General features: G+C 43.7%; 1 protein-coding gene across 2 annotated transcripts in view; it reads left to right on the top strand.

Annotated features, from left to right (window-relative positions):
• Positions 1-18,369, top strand: part of LOC135496125 (E3 ubiquitin-protein ligase rnf213-alpha-like) — a 52,848-nt gene that overhangs the window by 26,060 nt on the left and 8,419 nt on the right. Inside the window, exons 39-71 of one of the 2 annotated variants that reach the window (XM_064785262.1) lie at positions 228-450; positions 847-933; positions 1,701-1,847; positions 2,403-2,587; positions 2,719-2,944; positions 3,233-3,403; positions 3,543-3,718; positions 3,925-4,219; positions 4,643-4,716; positions 5,144-5,276; positions 5,805-6,187; positions 6,514-6,640; positions 6,981-7,178; positions 7,643-7,773; positions 7,935-8,139; positions 8,479-8,655; positions 8,832-9,047; positions 9,403-9,583; positions 9,866-10,013; positions 10,330-10,670; positions 11,095-11,267; positions 11,519-11,746; positions 12,584-12,771; positions 12,957-13,065; positions 13,321-13,421; positions 13,534-13,713; positions 14,053-14,428; positions 14,748-15,260; positions 15,627-15,740; positions 16,441-16,494; positions 16,735-17,061; positions 17,663-17,760; positions 18,130-18,280. In XM_064785262.1, the coding sequence (XP_064641332.1) occupies positions 228-450; positions 847-933; positions 1,701-1,847; positions 2,403-2,587; positions 2,719-2,944; positions 3,233-3,403; positions 3,543-3,718; positions 3,925-4,219; positions 4,643-4,716; positions 5,144-5,276; positions 5,805-6,187; positions 6,514-6,640; positions 6,981-7,178; positions 7,643-7,773; positions 7,935-8,139; positions 8,479-8,655; positions 8,832-9,047; positions 9,403-9,583; positions 9,866-10,013; positions 10,330-10,670; positions 11,095-11,267; positions 11,519-11,746; positions 12,584-12,771; positions 12,957-13,065; positions 13,321-13,421; positions 13,534-13,713; positions 14,053-14,428; positions 14,748-15,260; positions 15,627-15,740; positions 16,441-16,494; positions 16,735-17,061; positions 17,663-17,760; positions 18,130-18,280 (6,436 nt within the window). Of the gene's footprint in view, positions 1-227; positions 451-846; positions 934-1,700; positions 1,848-2,402; positions 2,588-2,718; positions 2,945-3,232; positions 3,404-3,542; positions 3,719-3,924; positions 4,220-4,642; positions 4,717-5,143; positions 5,277-5,804; positions 6,188-6,513; positions 6,641-6,980; positions 7,179-7,642; positions 7,774-7,934; positions 8,140-8,478; positions 8,656-8,831; positions 9,048-9,402; positions 9,584-9,865; positions 10,014-10,329; positions 10,671-11,094; positions 11,268-11,518; positions 11,747-12,583; positions 12,772-12,956; positions 13,066-13,320; positions 13,422-13,533; positions 13,714-14,052; positions 14,429-14,747; positions 15,261-15,626; positions 15,741-16,440; positions 16,495-16,734; positions 17,062-17,509; positions 17,608-17,662; positions 17,761-18,129; positions 18,281-18,369 lie in introns of both variants that reach the window. The other variant, XM_064785263.1, reaches the window with a different exon arrangement.

Genomic DNA, 18,369 nt, shown 5'->3' with positions numbered 1-18,369 from the left:
GTTCATTTTGAGATGCACATATTTGGAAATTTAGCTATGGTGGAATTAAAAGGAGACACAGCTGCTGCTTAGAGTTTCAAAATTGATGTCTTATGCTGACAAGGTGAGCTCCTACTGGTGGTCTTTGCCACTGATTGGTTGTCAATTTCCCATTAATTGAATTCCTTCACGAACTCAAACATATCAGATAACATTTGCCTGACTATGTTTCGATGTACTTTTTCTAGGCATTCACAAGAGATGATTCACAACCTTGAACAAGCAGGTCTCGGTTACAACGTCAAAGCCGACAAGACGGCTGACAAACTCGGCCGCGTTCCCATGAGGCAGCTGGTGTACCGGGTGCAACCTCTGCCGCAGAGCATGCTGCCTCTGGTCTGGGACTTTGGACAGCTCAGTGATGAGGTGGAGAAGATGTACATTAGACAGATTGTACAGAGATACATCGAGGTAAGTGTAGGGCATATATTGGATTCAATTTCTTGTAGTTCGGTTGCTTGAAATGGAAACTTGAGATGGACCACAAGTCTTCTTTAAGCACCTTGAAGGTACCCTAGAGTACCATTAGTATGTTGAATTGACGAAGTTTGATGAGAGGGTTACTGTGTACAAGTGATTTACTTCAAGACATCCCACAGCATCTGTACTGCTTTCTGTGGCCTCTTTCAAGGCAGTGATGTTACATGCCATCATATTTTGCATCATGCATGAACCATAATTGCATCATGACACCATAAGGCTGGTAGCAAGTATTGCTGGCTTTCATAGCATGCGTAAATGCCTGTGACTCTGGCAAATGTTGTAGAAACCGATATTTTGGCGTTGAATTTGTTATTCCTTTTGCAGCATGGCCAGCTACCAAATTACCCCGGACTGAATGCGATCATCACAGACATTTTGGCTGCCTCACAGGACTTCATGAGACAACAGAAGGTAGGCGGTTGATTAATGTACAACTTCCCTTGGTCTGATATAAATTCATGGTCACACAAGATCCCTATCTATGATTCCCCATTGAGGTTGCCTTGACGTACCTGACTCGTTACATGAGCTTCTCCTTTAAAAAAGAAAAGCTCTTATGTGATTTTTGTAGCATTCACTTAACTAGGATTATGATGTTGGCTACGCAATGAAAGTTGCTTATCTTCATGATGTAGACGTTTATTTACACTATATACATATTCCACGATCGATTTCGGTTCGCTCGAACCCTCATCAGGCGGTATACAAGACTGAATGAGAACCATAGACTGGTGACATACATACTATTATACATTATGCAATCCATTCAGTCTTGTATACCGCCTGATGAGGGTTCGAGCGAACCGAAATCGATCGTGGAATATGTATATAGTGTAAATAAACGTCTACATCATGAAGATGTTAGCAACTTTCATTGCGTATATATGGTTGTATCGCTATCTGGACTCCCTCTCCAAGTTATACTATTATTCCCTTGGTCTGATATAAATTCATGGTCACACAAGATTCCTATCTATGATTCCCCATTGAGGTTGCCTTGACGTACCTGACTCGTTACATGAGCTTCTCCTTTAAAAAAGAAAAGCTCTTATGTGATTTTTGTAGCATTCACTTAGCTAGGGTTATGATGTTGGCTGCGCTTCTGACAGGTTTGCTGATACGCTGAAAAGTGATCTAGAATCTAGAATTTCAACTGTTTATTGTTTTCCCCTCTTCAGAATGAGTGTAGCTTTGTGAGTCTGCGAGATGTCGAGCGGTCGATGGATGTGATGTCATGGTTCTACAGCCAGCGCAGACGCCTCTACAAGCTGATGGATGAAGATGAGGCGGGGAATACGGAAGACAAAGATGAAGAAGAAGAAGAGGTAATGAACTTGGTCAGACGGTTTATTCAATCCAATTGCCGCGAGTTTATTATCCCCAAGCAGAAGAAAGAGGGACTATTTCGCAACAAGAAACTCATTGAGAAATTCCTCAGTTCACTTCGCTGAAGCCAAGTTTGAAGTGCCTGCTCTCCCCGACAGTTTGGTCTCCTCTGAGTTCTCCAGTCCCTTCCTACATTACATTACAGATCACCGAACATGGTTATAGAGCTGCTGGTGTAACATTTTTGAGTGTTTGCCCTCATTGGCTAATATTTATAAAGACTAGTAAATGCTTTTACTACAGTTTTCTTCAGAGATGGCTAGTGTAAATGTACATGAAGTTTAAAGTAAAAGCATTTACTAGTCTTATAAATATCAGCCATTGTTAGGGAAAGCTGAAAGATAGATTGACATGTTCTCTCTGTTTGAAGTCATGGTCTCTCTAGGTGTATATTGTGAGGAAACACTTAAATATGATAAACAACCAAAAAAAAGTTACACCTCTCTTCAATACTTTCCGGCCTCGGCTCATCTCAAGAATTTATTTTTCATCAGACGGAAGAAGATGAAGAACATCGTGATGACGTGACGCGGTCATTGATCCTTGCTCTTGGCGTCTGCTACCACGCGTGCTTACAGGAAAAGACTAGGGTCGAGTACAGAGATCACATTGCTAAGTTTTTCAAGCAGCCGTGTGTGTTACCTAATGGATCGGAAACACTGCGGAATGAAATCACAAGGTAGGTCATGTAAAAAGTCTGTAAGTCCCTTAAACGAACAATTACATTGATATAGCCTTACTTGATGTTGTCATTGTTTGGAATGAGAGGGTTGTACAGTTTTATTGAATTGGCTTCATTTCGTTCTACAGATGTCAAGATGTGTTCCTGGAGCAAGTGAAAATCTCGGAGCCAAACATCGCCCCCAACCAGGCACTGAAAGAGAACCTCTTCATGATGGTCGTCTGTATCGAGCTACGCATACCGCTCTTCTTGGTCGGCAAGCCTGGCTCATCCAAATCGCTGGCAAAACTCATTGTGACTGATGCAATGCAGGGAGAGACTGCGAGGACACCTTTATTCAAAGCATTGAAACAGGTAGAGTTTGTTTCGTCACTGATTAGCCAATTTTCAGACAAACTTGGTCAAATTCTCTTGTTCCTGATCTGCAGATGTGGTGTGTGACAACAGTAGAAAGAAGCCTCCGATTAATAGTGCAGAAAGTTAAAATAAAAACCTTCAGAAGCTGACAACTAAGATGGAGATGTACGTCTGTCTATGTGCTCTCTTTGGCCTTTTGATTTGCACCAATAGCATAGCATGACAGTTTTGGCAATCTTAGCTTTAATATATTTTCTCGGCAAACTCTTTCAAATTCCATTTCAGGTCCACATGGTGTCGTTCCAATGCTCTCCCCTGGCGACCCCTGACGGTATCAAGGGTACGTTCAGGCAGTGTGCCCGGTTCCAAAAGGACAAGAACCTCGATCAGTTCGTCTCAGTCGTGGTGTTGGACGAGGTTGGTCTTGCTGAAGACTCTCCAAGGATGCCTCTGAAGGTGAGTGGGCAGTTTTGAATCATCATGTCATCATCATCATCGTGTCCCGGAGCACTGCTACTGCTGGGGCAACCTGCGCATTTGACCAGTTGAATCTGATTGAGCGATTGATTCACCTATCTCCTTTTGATGTTTGCAGACTCTGCACCCCCTGCTTGAGGATGGGACATGCGGCAGTGATGATGAGCCTCTGCCCCACATGAAGGTCGCCTTCATCGGCATCTCCAACTGGGCCCTAGATCCGGCCAAGATGAACCGGGGCATTCTGGTCCAGCGTGGCGTACCAGACGAAGAGGAACTCAGAAAGAGTGCTGAGTAGGTTTAGTTGATGTTTTGCACCTTATAATGTAACAATACCACGAAGCCTTTTTATTGGGCGTCATTGGTCCCCTGGTCAGCAGGATTTATATCTTTAAAATTACTCAATCGGGTTGACAAGTCTTGATCTCACCATTTACCAGGTCATGGTAAACTGGACCTGTTAATCACAGATGATTATGTTATAAATTGTTTACTTCCAGGGGTATATGCTCCACCGATGTGAGGGTCCTCACCCACATCAAGGCCATCATCCCCAACATGGCCAAAGCCTATCTCCAGCTTTACAACTCTGCGTTAGAAATCAGGGAATTCTTCGGACTTCGAGATTTCTACAGTCTCGTCAAGATGGTGTATGCCTTCGCTAACCATTCCCGCCGACCACCCACATGGTACGAACTCGAGCATGCTGTTCTGCGTAATTTCGGTGGATTGGAGAAGACGGACCCCGTGCAAGTGTTCACGGAGCATTGCAACATGCTGGGACATCATGAGAGGGTGAGTGATCAAGTTTCTGAAACATTCTACGATTATGGTGATCTCTGTGTCGATACACTGTGCGATATTTTAACAGCCAAATTTTATCATTGTGCTATCATGCCCTATAACAGGTAAAACAAATTGAATAGTTGAATACAACATTGTATTGCCATTGAAGCCAACATATCTCTATTGATTCAAGAAGACCTTTTCTTGGAGGAGCTGTTTCAAAAGAACTTATGCAGCAATCTCTAATACTTTTTTTTCTCTGGGGATTTGAAGAGGGGTGTTGGGGGGTGAAACACCCACCGTGAAGGTGTTAACATATTACAATGATATTGAGTTCCACATTGGTCAGTGACATCATTTGACGTCAAGCTGGGCAGTTTTTCTCTGATGATGTCATGTGCACAGTCTCTGTAGAATATGTTCTTGTTCCAGCGTGGTCGTGGCGACCCAAGGTGCGACCCGACTGGATTGATTGAGGCATGTCTTCTTGGAAACGAAGTGTACAGGTAAGGGTTTCAACCAATGAGTATCAAGTTCTGAGGAATATTTCCCTTGGTTTTTTGTGCTGTTCTTGACTTATTCCAATAAGAAAAAAGATGAATCTGGTTGGTTTACTCGATCTTAAGTACAATTCAACCTCTCCATTAAGGACTGTCGTGGAACTGACAAATGCTGTCCTTAATAGAGAGGTGTTTTGTTTAGAGAGGTCGAATTGAATGGAAACAAACAATTTGGGACCAAAACTAGTGTCCCTAATAGAGAGGTTGTCCTTAATAGAGAGGTGTCCGCTAAGGGAGGTTCCACTGTACTTCTGTTCAAAATAATGAAGAGAAGGAAGAATTTGATGTGTCTGTAGCAGAGAAAATGTTTGAAAGTGTCCGATTGTAATAAGTACTGGGCATACGAATAATGAAAGTTTTCTTTGTATTTCAGAGAGAGTCGCTACCTGCTCATCCTGACTGAAAACTACGCAGCGTTAGGAATCCTCCAGCAACATCTTCTGGAGATGCAGGACACCATCGTCATCTTCGGCAGCAGTTTCCGTAGCGATCAAGAATACACTCAGGTGAGTGGTTGGATCCATTTTTCAACTGTCGTGGCCAGACTGAAAAAAACCCATAACAATTCCGTGCGGCTGGGAAATCTCCCGAGACGCACAGAAAGAGATAAGTCTGATTCTGCTACCTACCTCATGACGTTATTTCCAGTGAAATTGTGGCGGCAATTCGAAACGATGATGTGGTATTAAAATGCATGACTGAATGTTGATGACATGTTGTGCTCTGTTGATATGAGAACGGGTTTTTGATGCTGCTTGTTCAACGGGTAAGACCGTTGTGACTGAGGTTGTGTCAGATCAGAAAAAGTATCGTTGGTGTGTCCTGACGTCTTGACGTCCCCACCCTATTGGTGTGGCGTCAGATGTCCCTTGTGACGTCACCCGTGGTGGTGAGGATGAACCGGTCTTGACATGTGTGGTTGTCAAGGGTTATGCTCTGTTGCCTTTTTTCACGTCACAATTCCAAAATGAACATAAATGTTATAAGACTTTTAACGAATTAAGATGTTTGACCCGGCTATTGTTTCTCTTCAGGTGTGTCGTAACATCAACCGCATCAAGAAATGCATGGACACGGGAAAGACCGTTGTGCTGCTGAATCTGGAGTCGCTGTACGAGTCGCTCTATGATGCTCTCAACCAATATTACGTCTACATGGGTGGGCAACGATATGTGGATCTGGGACTTGGAACCCATCGCGTCAAGTGTCGGGTGGATGAACGATTCAGGCTCATTGTCGTTGCAGAGAAGGATGTTGTCTATGAGAAGTTCCCAATTCCCCTCATCAACCGTCTCGAGAAACACTTCCTCACCATGACGACTGTTCTCGACCAATCACAGATCAGAGTTGCTAAAAAAGTCGAGAAGTGGGCGATAGACTTTGTTACAAGGTCACAGCCAGTGATGTTTGGTTCAAGGTGAGAGCAAGTTGATCATTTTATCACCAGGGAGTGGGGGGGGGCTTTTAAAAGTACATATAGGTACATGTGAAAAGACTCGAGAAAACGCAGAGAACCTTATAGAAATATCTTATTACATGAGCTTCAATAGTATTATTGTGGTTTGCAATAACACAAAATTGTATTGAGGTCCAGGGTACTGTCAGCTTTCAATATTTATCTCAGTTATCTTCAGTTACAATATTCGTGAAGCGCCAATGTTTATTTTTACTGACAGCACTTGTCAAATATTTGAGTTCTCTTGTTAACAAGTTTATTCATGACTAAAATTGTTTTGGTTCCAGGGTTCAAAAGCAGCTGAATCCCGGTGATGTATTCTGTGGCTTCCATGCCGACACAGCCGCGTCAATCGTCCTGCAGATCACCAAAGCCCTGGGAACTCCTTCTGATACCCCTGGATGGGCAAGAAAAGTGCGTAGACTTTGAATGAAATTTTTTACGTCTTAACTTAGTCATCGAATCGTCATGGCCTTAGCTAGTCTGTGACGTCCTGACGTCTAGCGACGTCAATCAAGCTGAAGTGACGTCTGTTTGGCTCGGATCCTCAAGGCCCAAGTTACTGGACAGTTGTGGGTTCTCTGTGTGCTTTGATTGAAACAGCCGGAGAAATCCTTGGAAAGTTTGGAAAAACCTGGCAATGTTCAACAGGAAATCTTTACGAAGTGTTTTAAAAACTGATATAAAAAATTGGCCCATTCAGGGAAAGTAACTGTCGATATTGGTATGCTGACCCGCCAAGTTTTTTTCACAGGTTTACACCAGGTGTAAGGACATCCTCCTGGCGTGTGCCACCCCGGACTCCGTCTTGAGGCTCAAGAACACCAGCCTTATAGCAGAAGAGACGGAACTGGTTGAGAAGTACTTCAAGGACAACAAGCACCGGAGCCTCCAGGATCATGTCAGGTATCTCCTGAAGGAATATAAAGCGGAGGAGGATGTTTTCTTGGAGGTGAGTGAAATTGGTTTACACTACCTGTGACATGGTACGGTTATTGACTTGAGTCGAGGGTGAGCTCCAGCCGGCCGGGATCTTTTCTGTTGTACGTGTGTGCAAGTGCTGGATAAAACTGGACTAACTCAACAGAATGTGAATGGTCCGATTCTTCCAAACACCCACCAGTGGCACCTCCGAACAAACTAGTCATAGGCATTTGGTCTAACGTTTGTGTGGACTAAAAGAAGCCGTGGGCTTTTGGTCTTACATATGTGAACTGACAGTGAGTAGATTGTAGCTCCCAGCTTCACACTTCATCAGGAAATGACTTTATCATTTGAATAACATTGATTTTTGAACTTTGCTTGTGGTTATGGAAACTTTGGACGAGATTAAACCAAGCCAAACCTATTTGGATTTAGTTAACTGTTGGTTGAAGAATCATGTTTTAGTGATTTTTAAAACATCTTTGATTACAGGTGACATCGCGATCCCATCTTCTGGCCAAGAAGGATGCCAAAGCTTTGGGCGCATTCTTGAAGATCCCCCACTGCCGTCTGCTTGCCCTACAGGCCATGGACACCAAGCAACAGTTCTCAAGGGAATTAAGGTAACTATTGTCGACCCTTTTTAGGTGTTATGAGTACATATTTACACAATTGGAAGCTTTCAAATTCAAGTTCTGTTTTAAAACTTTTGAACAAATAGTCATCTGTATAGTGTGTTATTTTATGATGCATGTAGTTGACAAAGTCTGTGGTGTCATTCTAGGGAGTTCTTCAAGCAAGAAAATGACGAGCGTGTGATGTTGCTTCAGTGCGACTCTGGTGACCAGAACAGTAATCTGATCGCGTGTGCGCGTTACCAGATCATGGAGGAGTACAACGAGGTCAAGCCGACCATGCAGGGACGCGCCCATTTCGTCTTTATCGTTCAAATGCCGAGAGTCGTAGCTGGCTCGTTTGTCGGATTCCAGGTGAGAACAATCCTACTAGAAAACCACTATCTAAAAGAGGTGTTTCAAGTCCGAAATTATTGTCAGTTTTTAAGTGCGACACATGGTTGTTTCCACCTGGAGCCCATCATTTATTCATATGATGGACGTCTGACCCAAGCAGAAGCAAACCGATGTTAAGAGAAGTTGGCTAATGTAGACCAGGCTGTAGTTCACTGCCAAATGAAAATGGCCAAATTTTAGCTCCTCAAACATGTCACGGTTAGTGTAGACCAGGCTGTAGTTCACTGCCAAATGAAAATGGCCAAATTTTAGCTCCTCAAACATGTCACGGTTTATAGTTTACATTCTGCATTGTAGGGTGGAAAGTGGCACTCGGTGCACTTGGATGACCTCCGACCCCCAGCGGGGACCCAGCCGTCTGTCATCAACATGAAACAACAATCGATCAGCAGTCTGATCCACGATGCGGTGGAGAGACTTGCCATGCCCAGACAAGAGATGGGTGAACGCCAGGAGACTGAGATGGAAACTGAGGTAAAGTTCAGATTAAGAACCCCATACCTGAATAATACTTAACCTAAACATTGCTGTCTGTGGCAATCCATCAGTCGTCTGATAAAAGAAGCGGGATTGATTCTCTTCAGTGGACTTATACAGAAAGGAGCTGGTAACAAAAGTTGCATCTATTGATTGGTTTGTATTTGTTACAGTCCTCTCTGCCGCCTGGCACCAGCACCCCAATGCCAATGGAGGTGTCAGAAACCTCCCTTGACATGGAGCAGATCAAACTCCTGGGTCTTGATAAACTACCTCGCGAGCCGTCCGCAGATGAGTTGAGACGGGTTATGGAGATGTCGATTGGGAGAGCACAGGTGGTTGAAGGCTGTGCTGGCACGCCAGAGGAGGATGGAGGCATGTCCGTACCGGTAAGCTTGATTTCTCTGCGATATTCATAGTTTGTGGTGGTGTCGTGCCAGCTTGGTTCATTGGCCCAATGTCCTCCCGAGTTTCCAACTGCATACAGATTTTAGGTAAGATTATTTCACAGCTTGAGACATTAAAACAAGGTCCTCCTCAGTTGGCGTTTGCATTCGTTGGACCATCTTTGCTAAAACCAAATCGTTTGATGTACCAACTTGTTTTCAGAACAAGTCAAAAATGCCATCTTCAAAACCACAGTCGGCCTTGCACTTGCAAGATGGAAAGTGTAGGTATACGTGCATTATCTGATTACAACCAGCTCTTGTGTGTAATGATATGCATTCTGTCCTTATGTTTCAGTGTCCAGGCCCACCACCAACTCGGGTCTTTGACAGGACCCAAGAAGTTCTCGATGTCGACGGTTTAATACACGCCTGTCTACAAGGGTCAGCTGCGATGATAAAAGATCCAGACACCGTCGCGGCAGACAGGCCGACAAGACGTCTGCAGATCCTGTCAAAGGAACTGTCAAGACAACATGGTGAGCATTTTTACCGATATGGGGCAGAGGTCAATTTAAACCCTGTAACCCACAAGAAAATGTGGTGAATTCCTGACGGTTGAATTCAAGGCCAGGGGAATAAGTGTTGAATTGTGGCCCTAGAAAAAAATGCAAAGTGTCAACTATAAGAGTCAATTGCCTGACTGTGTCTGTGTGTGAAGAATATTTTTTTACAAATCTTGGTTATTCGCAAAATCCATAAGAATAAAACGCCCCCGACTCGGAAAATTTGGCATATGACAGTATCTGTCTCTCACCTAGGTGTCACATTGATGGGTGCTCTGAGGATCCGTATCGCTCAGCTGCTCACAGAGAAGGAGAATGCTGTCATGACCCAAAGCTTGGCCCAAGATTGGCTGAGTAAGGACGCCGCTGCCCCCGAGAATATCAACAGAGCGGGAACATTCAGGTAAATAATGAAGATTTGAGACCTTATTCTAACGCAAGCAGTTTTCAAATGTATGCTGAAAATTGGGAATACATGTTTAACATTCCAAATATTTGGAATACATTTCCCATTGCATCAACCCCCCCTTCTTGACTGGTACTTGGATGCCAGTGTTGATATAATATTACTGTAGAAGATTTCTTAAATATAGGTGAATTCGAATCTGGTCTTGATGGGAATCAAGATCAGGACCTTCTGATGGCTCTGACTGTGGCCTGTGGCTTGTCAATTTCATTTCTTAGTTAGCACGGGACAACTTCTTGACCTTATTTTTCAGCCGAGCCATACATATGATAATTGAAGGGAAAATCATGCCAACTCTGGCTGGTCTTATAGCGTACCTCGACACCAACAGTAACCTGGATATCCTGCAGCGACAGAGGACCGCACGCGATAAGTGGATCTGCACCCTGTGGCTAAAGATGCTCACAGATGTTCATGTGACGCCACTGTCATACGAAAAGTTGCTCCTGTCGCCGAAGTCACGTGCAGAACTGACGGAGATGATCGCACAGCAGACGGCCGCCGGACGTCAGCCATTCCAGCCACAGTTTCCGTTTTCGTGGGAGGTCTATGCGCAGATGGAAATAATCATCCAGACTGCAAAGACGATGAAAGGTAGATATTCCAATTGTTGGGGCATCATTCTTGGAGCGTACTGGGTGTGTTTCATTCCTATGATTTTGCAGGGGACGAATGTCATTTATGTGAATATAGATAGCCCATACTCATACACACATGTGGAGAACATAACGCAATATCTCAGCTAAGTTTAGTAGAACCTCTCTACTAAGGACACTCTTGGGATTGACAAATGCTGTCCTTGATTGAGAGGTGTCCTAATGACAGATGTCGAATTCTATAGAAATACCCAAGTAGGGACCAACTATGGTTTTCTTAATAGAGAGGGTGTCCTTAGTAGAGAGGTGTCCGCTAAGGCAAGTTCCACACTGTGTGACATTAGAATGATATTGTAAAGTAATGGACAATTCCTTAAGAAGCACAGGCCATCTAACTCCTGATATATTGTGGACTTTTTCAGAGGAAGGCCTTGAAAAGACCTGTCAGAGGTTGTTCAGCGACAGTGCTATCGGAATGTTCTTCAAGGACTTCTTGAATGATAAACCAGAGACAGTGTATGATGAGATGGTGGATCTCTACATATCCGACTTCATCCACATGAGTGTGCGTTGTGGCCAGGAGGGGATGCAGGAGGTAGGTTGGCCCAAAGGGGGTCACAGTTCTGAACACAATGTCGATTATCGACTAATTTCCTAGCTGGCTCACCGAAAATAGTTGAGGGAGTTTTTTTATCATAGCCGAAATGAAACCACAATACATGTACACATTTCTGGTGGTAGTATAAGGCTATTTTTGTTTATCATTTTCACCACTGTCACGTACCGTCTGCTAAAACACCTAAACATTATTGAATTGATATTTGATTCATTTGATGAAATCTTCAGATCCTAACAAAAACGTTGAAGGCCGCCTTCCGCGAGACTCGCCGCGACATTGACACAGAAGGTAACGACCTCTATGGACAGCTGACGATTCCAAAGCTTCATCTGACATTCATGAAGTTCCATGAGCGCTTCGAGCACTTCATTCAGGCGTGCGTCGTCTGGAAGGAATGTGTTGCTTGGCTGAAGAAGGAGCCGGGTCATGAACTGAATACAACCCGAACCGAGATGGTAGGTTTCTGTCGATCCCGTGTGTCAATCTGAGTAATACATGTAGCTATTAGCTGCATTATGATGTAAGGTGTAATGTCCCAATAGGGCCGTTTGGATGAACCAAACCCATCTAGATGATCTGGGTTGGTCTAGACTGATGTAGGCACGCACGAATGTGATCTGGTCTGGTTGGATGTACAATCATGGTCAAAAGTTTATGGACACCAGATTTTGCACATTTTCTCAAAAACGGCTAATCCTTTTTTACCCAAATTTTCACCAATGGTGGAGAATCTTCTTGGCTATCGAATTATGTAATAACTTTGTTATGCAATTGGTCCTGATATCAACTATCACGTCATTCGATAGCCAAGAAGATTCTCCACCATTGGTGAAAATTTGGGTTCAATAGGATAAGCCGTTTTTGAGAAAATCTGCAAAAACTGGTGTCCATAAACTTTTGACCATGAGTGTACATACTTACGTCGTTACAAGACCTACGTCAATCATGACGCGGTTGGCGATATGATCTGGTCTGGTTTGTTTTGGTCCTTTGTAAACGATCCTAATGACTACATCTTTGACCCAGAAGAATTACGTCCCAAGCTACTCAGAAGGAGTCTTTTGCTTGCCAAGGATCAAACACCTGGGTTTATGTCTCATTCAAAGGACACAACAAGGCCAATAAGGGAGTTGTCCAAGGCCACAAGCAATGTGATGTGTCCATTGTTGAAATTACAATGTTTGGATTATTGGTCCAACAGATTATTGGTCCAATAGTCACAAGAACCTCCAGCCCCTTGGCATTGAATGAGTTTCCTGTGCTCCACTGATCAATGATCTGCCTCTTTTCAGACACTTGATGTGAACATTCTTGTAAAGATGGTCGACTACATCAGTTCGTTGGATGAGAAACTCAACTCGCTCAAAGGCCGCCAAGAATGGAGCGAAACCGTCAAGAAATTCAAACCTGTGATTGACAGAATCCTGCATTCTAAATATACAATTGGTCCAATCAGCCAGCAGTACATGCAAAAGTACAGGTAGGCCTTCTGAACTAGATAGTTCATAGATTTGATCTCAAACTAGAGAGTGTGACCAAAGTTGCGTCATGATATCATTGGACCAGTATTTTGTTTCAGGAGGCTTGCATCGTGACGCTTTGGACTTATTTACCTTATTTACCATTGTGAAATTGATGATCGGAATTTTGTCTTTTCCTCTGTAGGCCTTTATGGATGCGTATTTGCGTGGTTCAGCTGTTCATAGACCACGTCTGTCCTCCCCACATCAAGGAAGAGGCGGGGCGTGTCGATTCCATCAGGCCACTCTGGATGGTAAGCTTCATTCACCTTAACATTTGCAGTTTGGAAATGTATCTGTGCCACTTTTGCAGCGACAGTGTTTAAAGGGAAAACACACTACAAGCGATTATTTCCACTCATGCACAGGTCTGGTCCGGAATTTGAAATATCATTGTGTAGATGCATGAAGTTTATCTGTATTTGAAATTTGATGATTATTTCACGGTCTCCATTTCACAGCATTCTAATTTGACTTTCTGGTGACTAGTTTATATTTCAATATTTCAGTTCCTCGGAAAAGAGGTGAACTTCCGTACGCCAAAGTCACTGACGAAGGTAGCCGAGTTCTTGAGATCGTGCAAGTTCAACACAGTCAAGAAAATCTACAAGTATGTCTCTTAAACGAAATGTCTTGTGCTCGTTTTATGGAATATTTGCCCTTTAACTAGCATTCATTTTGTCGTTAGTTGCCTCATATTCCTTCCGTCCTTTTTCCTCCAGGAGCAACTCGAAATGTATCGCTTGTGAGGAGCCGATGAAGGACCCTATGGTACTCCCCTGCAAACACGACATCTGTCGAACATGTTTCCGGGACCAAATGGAAGTTGACAATAGAGAATGCCTCAAATGTAAGGCAGTTATACCTGAAGACTTCACAGCTCCTGAGAGAGGAGCAAATAGGTAGGTTGACACCTAGGTTAATCTTATGTTTGCCCGGTTTTGTAACAAGATTGACTTCCATTGAGCGTTTCTACTTTTCGTCTTGTGCTTATTGATAATACCACTAGCTTGGTGATTTTCGGCCGGAATGCTTTCAGGGTTTAGGCCGCTCTCCTTGGTTCCCTGCCCTCAAAGTTAAAAAGCCGAGCTCTATCATACTGGTCTCACTGGCGTTATTTTGCCCTCCAAGTACTCAATCATAAAACCTTGCAGATGTGCTATGGAACTCAGCAGACGCTAAACACAGCAATGTTTGGCTTCCCAAATTTACCTTTGCAGTGTTTCTCTCAAACTTTTCAGGAAGGGTGACGAATCCTACAACAGATATATCTGCGCCTGCAACGAGTTCTTCATGGACCTCGTCTCCCAGCTGTGTTTTGCCGAAGACAAACCGCCAACCCAGGAAGTCATCGAAATCCTCATGTCGTACGTCATCCACGAGCCCCGTGGGGACAAACGTGTCGGGATGCGTTCACGTACTAAGGAGTTGACTGTTTACGACGAGTGCATTGACGCATCCCCTGTGCTACGATCGCTCCTGTTACAGCTGTTACTCCGATACAGCTCGGATGACGTCTGTGATCACCTCCAGTACTTCTTTGAGCGTTCTCAGCGTCTACTGAAAGAACCGGGACATATCGTCGAGTTGTCTCTCCTCTGTGCTCGCTGCTTCGAGGTGAGTCTGTTTATCATAATCTCGGTGAAATTTGTATTCATTGCTCGGTTGTTGAAGGTCGTGTTACTTACTTGGTTACTTATTTAGTGTATTCCTCCTCTTAGACCGGAGAAGCTCTGTACATTTCCCAGTAGGGTAGTCATTCTTCTTCCCTTTTTCGTTAATTTCCAAGTAGAACTTCGTCAACAGGAGAATACTTACTTACTTAGTCCTCTTCGTGCCTAGAGGCCAGAGGGCGCATAAGGCTTCAATTTTCATTCTTCACCTTGTCTTGGGAAAGTGCAAACTTCATTATATTTACATTTTTGCCTGATTTCAGGATTCTTATCACAGCCACTGTGGCTTGCAGCCTGGGAATGCCTTGAAGACCAGGGTCGAGTTTGCCACAAGATGCATGCACGCGGCTGAAAAAGACATTGGCACCAATGCCCTCGACATTAGAAAGGTCGAAGCAATCGCCAAGACCAGATTCGGAATGAGCGTGGCTGCCGAAATGATGAACAGGATTCATATATTGAAAGAGGAGAATCATGACATGCACGCTGCCAGACGACTGTGGGATGTGGCCCAGCGACTCTCGGAATCGAGCAATTCAAAGTGGCCGAGGTTGTTTCTCGTGAAGCAGCTCTGCAGAAATTATGGGATGGAGAGCTTGGACACCATCTCGCAGCGCCGCCATCTGGCCTGGGTGATGCCCGATGAAGCTCGGGGCAGAGAGGATAACGGGGTTGATAGGTTCATCCTCTTTGGTGCACAGTACAAGACCGTACGCGACGAGGTGGCTGCTGTCATTTTAGGGGGCTCAGTCGAGGATTTTAGGGGGAAATGTCAAGTACGTTGTTCTTCTTCTCATTAGAATACTTTAAGAAGGTCTCTTGCAGAAACGTCAGAAGTGAAAATTACCCTTGGTTCGACTCCCAGCCGAGTCACTGCTTGGTTCCCCTACTGGTCGACTTCAAGTGAGCACCTTCTGGTTGCTCCTTGAAACCCCTGATTGATTTCTGTGGAGACCAGGGTAATAATATGATATCCCAAAAGCGCTTTGAACAGGGAAACATGGAGAAGCACTGTATAGGAACTCAATATCATTATTGATATTGATATTATTATTACCTACTTTTGAGTAAATGTGGTTAGTTGTTAAAGCTAAACCTCTACTTCTTCTTTTGCATTGTTTCTTGAATTTCGGTTGTTACAGGGATTGAATGGCAACAAGCAGGTTAAGGAGGTCTCCTGTCTGTTGGCCCTGCATCGTGAGGTCTACACGCGCAACTTGTTTGAACCGAATGTTGCCCAAAGGGTTACAGATCAGGTATGTCTTTTACAGGGTTTTTTCAGGTGGGTGAGGTTTTGCTGACAAGATGGGTGAGGTTTTGCTGACAAGATGGGTGAGGTTTTGCTGACAAGATGGGTGAGGTTTTGCTGACAAGATGGGTGAGGTTTTGCTGGCAAGATGGGTGAGGTTTTGCTGACAAGATGGGTGAGGTTTTGCTGACAAGATGGGTGAGGTTTTGCTGACAAGATGGGTGAGGTTTTGCTGACAAGATGGGTGAGGTTTTGCTGACAAGATGGGTGAGGTTTTGCTGACAAGATGGGTGAGGTTTTGCTGACAAGATGGGTGAGGTTTTGCTGACAAGATGGGTGAGGTTTTGCTGACAAGATGGGTGAGGTTTTGCTGACAAGATGGGTGAGGTTTTGCTGACAAGATGGGTGAGGTTTTGCTGACAAGATGGGTGAGGTTTTGCTGACAAGATGGGTGAGGTTTTGCTGACAAGATGGGTGAGGTTTTGCTCGAACTAATGTTAATGTTATTCGATGTTACCAAGCCTGGTATCAGGTTCCTACAAAAGATTGGTTATGTATTGTAACTTTAAAGGTTTGAATATGAATGGCTCTAGAAGTTTAGCAGATCATTTGGTGAATATATCTCGCATGATATTGGGCAATTTCTTAATGTTTGCATCAATAAAGGATGATGTTTGAGTTATCATTTCTCCTTTTCTTTGTCTCAGACCATCGACAACATACAGAATGTGTGTATGAACCAGGCATTCATGAACAACAAGGTACGTCTTCTTCCAACATCGGGAAAATGCCCAGCCTCAATCCATCAAAGTCGTCATGTCATCAGACACCTTCTTAGTCTTAATTTGTGTTGATATGTCTTAAATCAGCATGCTTTTCTATAAACTTCCCCCAAAAAAGGAAGTAAAAATCAGTTGGTTTTCATCTTTAAAAGTCAGAAAAAGGATAGGTAATTTCGAGTCTTGGGTACCATTTCGTGATTTTTCCCTCTCACTTTCCAGCAAGCAGTGGTTGATACCCTCGAAAAGGTCAAATCAAACAAAATAGGCCCTGAACCAGTGGAAGCCGACAAAATGACAAAGGATGTGTGGGATCTCTTGGTGCAGACGACACTGGTCATGCAGTCCTTGAAGGAGACACCCCTCCTCAAGCCCTTCAAGGTCATGGCCTCCCAGGCCGGGAGGATGAAAGATGCGTTTCTGCCGGTGATGCCTCATGATCATCTGGAGGAAACTCGTGCGGCTCTGCTTGCGGCCAGGAGAGGTGCTGGCGATGAAAATCCTGTCTTCTACTCCTGTAGTCGAGGTCACCCGTACGTCATCGGAAATGTAAGTAATATGCATAGAAGCTACTGTATGCTAAATTTAAGGTCAGCAGAATTTTTTGTCGCAGCAGTAAATGAAATGAAATGTATGTTCTTATACAGTACTTAGTACTGTACAAGTGTTCTGTCTCAAGTGGTTTATAACTATTTGAGAGCTGAAAACCAGAAGCCTTTCTGTTGAAACTGTGGAGTACACATTTTGCACTACTGTGCCATCAAAGTTGCCACAGATATTTCTGGCTTTACAATATTAACCCTTTTACCAAAAAATTTATTGTTGTTCAGTGTCGTTGCGAATTACAACATGTTAGTTATAAACGTCTGCTCAAAAAAAGCTTTTCTCTGCCAAAAAACCCTCAAGCTTGTAAAGTTATGCGCGAATTTGCATGAAAAATATTCAGATAAAGATGGTGCTTGGGATGAAAATGTCTTTTCTTTGATTTTTTTGACAGTGTGGTCGTCCGTATTATACCGGTCGATGCTGGTGTGGGTCAGATATTGGAGGTCAAGGACACCATCTGTCAGCCGGCAATGTCAAACTGGATCATAGGTAAGCTATTAGACAAGTCTGCTTCTTACCTAGTTTGCTTCCATCTTTTTCATAGTGTGGTCGCCCAGTTGAACGAGCAAAATGTTGGTGTGGTTCGGATATCGGTGGCATTGGTTACCAGCTGAAGGAAGGCAACGCCAAAATTGATCATAGGTATAGTATCAACCAGAATGAGTAATGATGAAATATTATCACCCAAAATATTCATTGGGAGTGACGTCAATTGCAATAATATGCACGTCGGTGATAATATGTCATTTGAAGTCACAGCCTCAAACTTTTCAGAGGATTTGCGTTGGTTCTCACTTTTACTTTGGAGAATCTGGACCATTTCTGAGAAGTCCGACCTCGAATCAAGGAAGACATACTAGAAAGTAGATCATTTTCAAATGCTAAGTGGATGCATAATATGGTACTTCAATGACATATTTGGTTTGCAATTATCCACAATAAACTCAAATTGATACGTAATGATATGACTTTGCAAACCTCCATCTCAAACTGACGCTTTGAATATTTCAGGGACAACACCCAGAAGGGTTATGTCCTTAACGTCGCTGATATGACGAACCTCACCCCCATCCCGGAGAGAAGCATGTCTCCAGCTGCCACGACTATCGTCCGTCTGCTGTTGCATCTCTCCATGCACATTGGGACCAAGAGTGACCTGCCGGTGAGATGTTTGGACTATATTTTATAGATACTTGGTGTTTATTTCGTTTTATGAACTACGTGATGCTTTGAACCTGGGTGGAATTGGGT

This window comes from Lineus longissimus, chromosome 11 (assembly GCF_910592395.1).
Source record: "Lineus longissimus chromosome 11, tnLinLong1.2, whole genome shotgun sequence".
Classification (NCBI taxonomy): domain Eukaryota; kingdom Metazoa; phylum Nemertea; class Pilidiophora; order Heteronemertea; family Lineidae; genus Lineus; species Lineus longissimus.
This window is presented reverse-complemented; position numbering and strand designations above follow the sequence as displayed.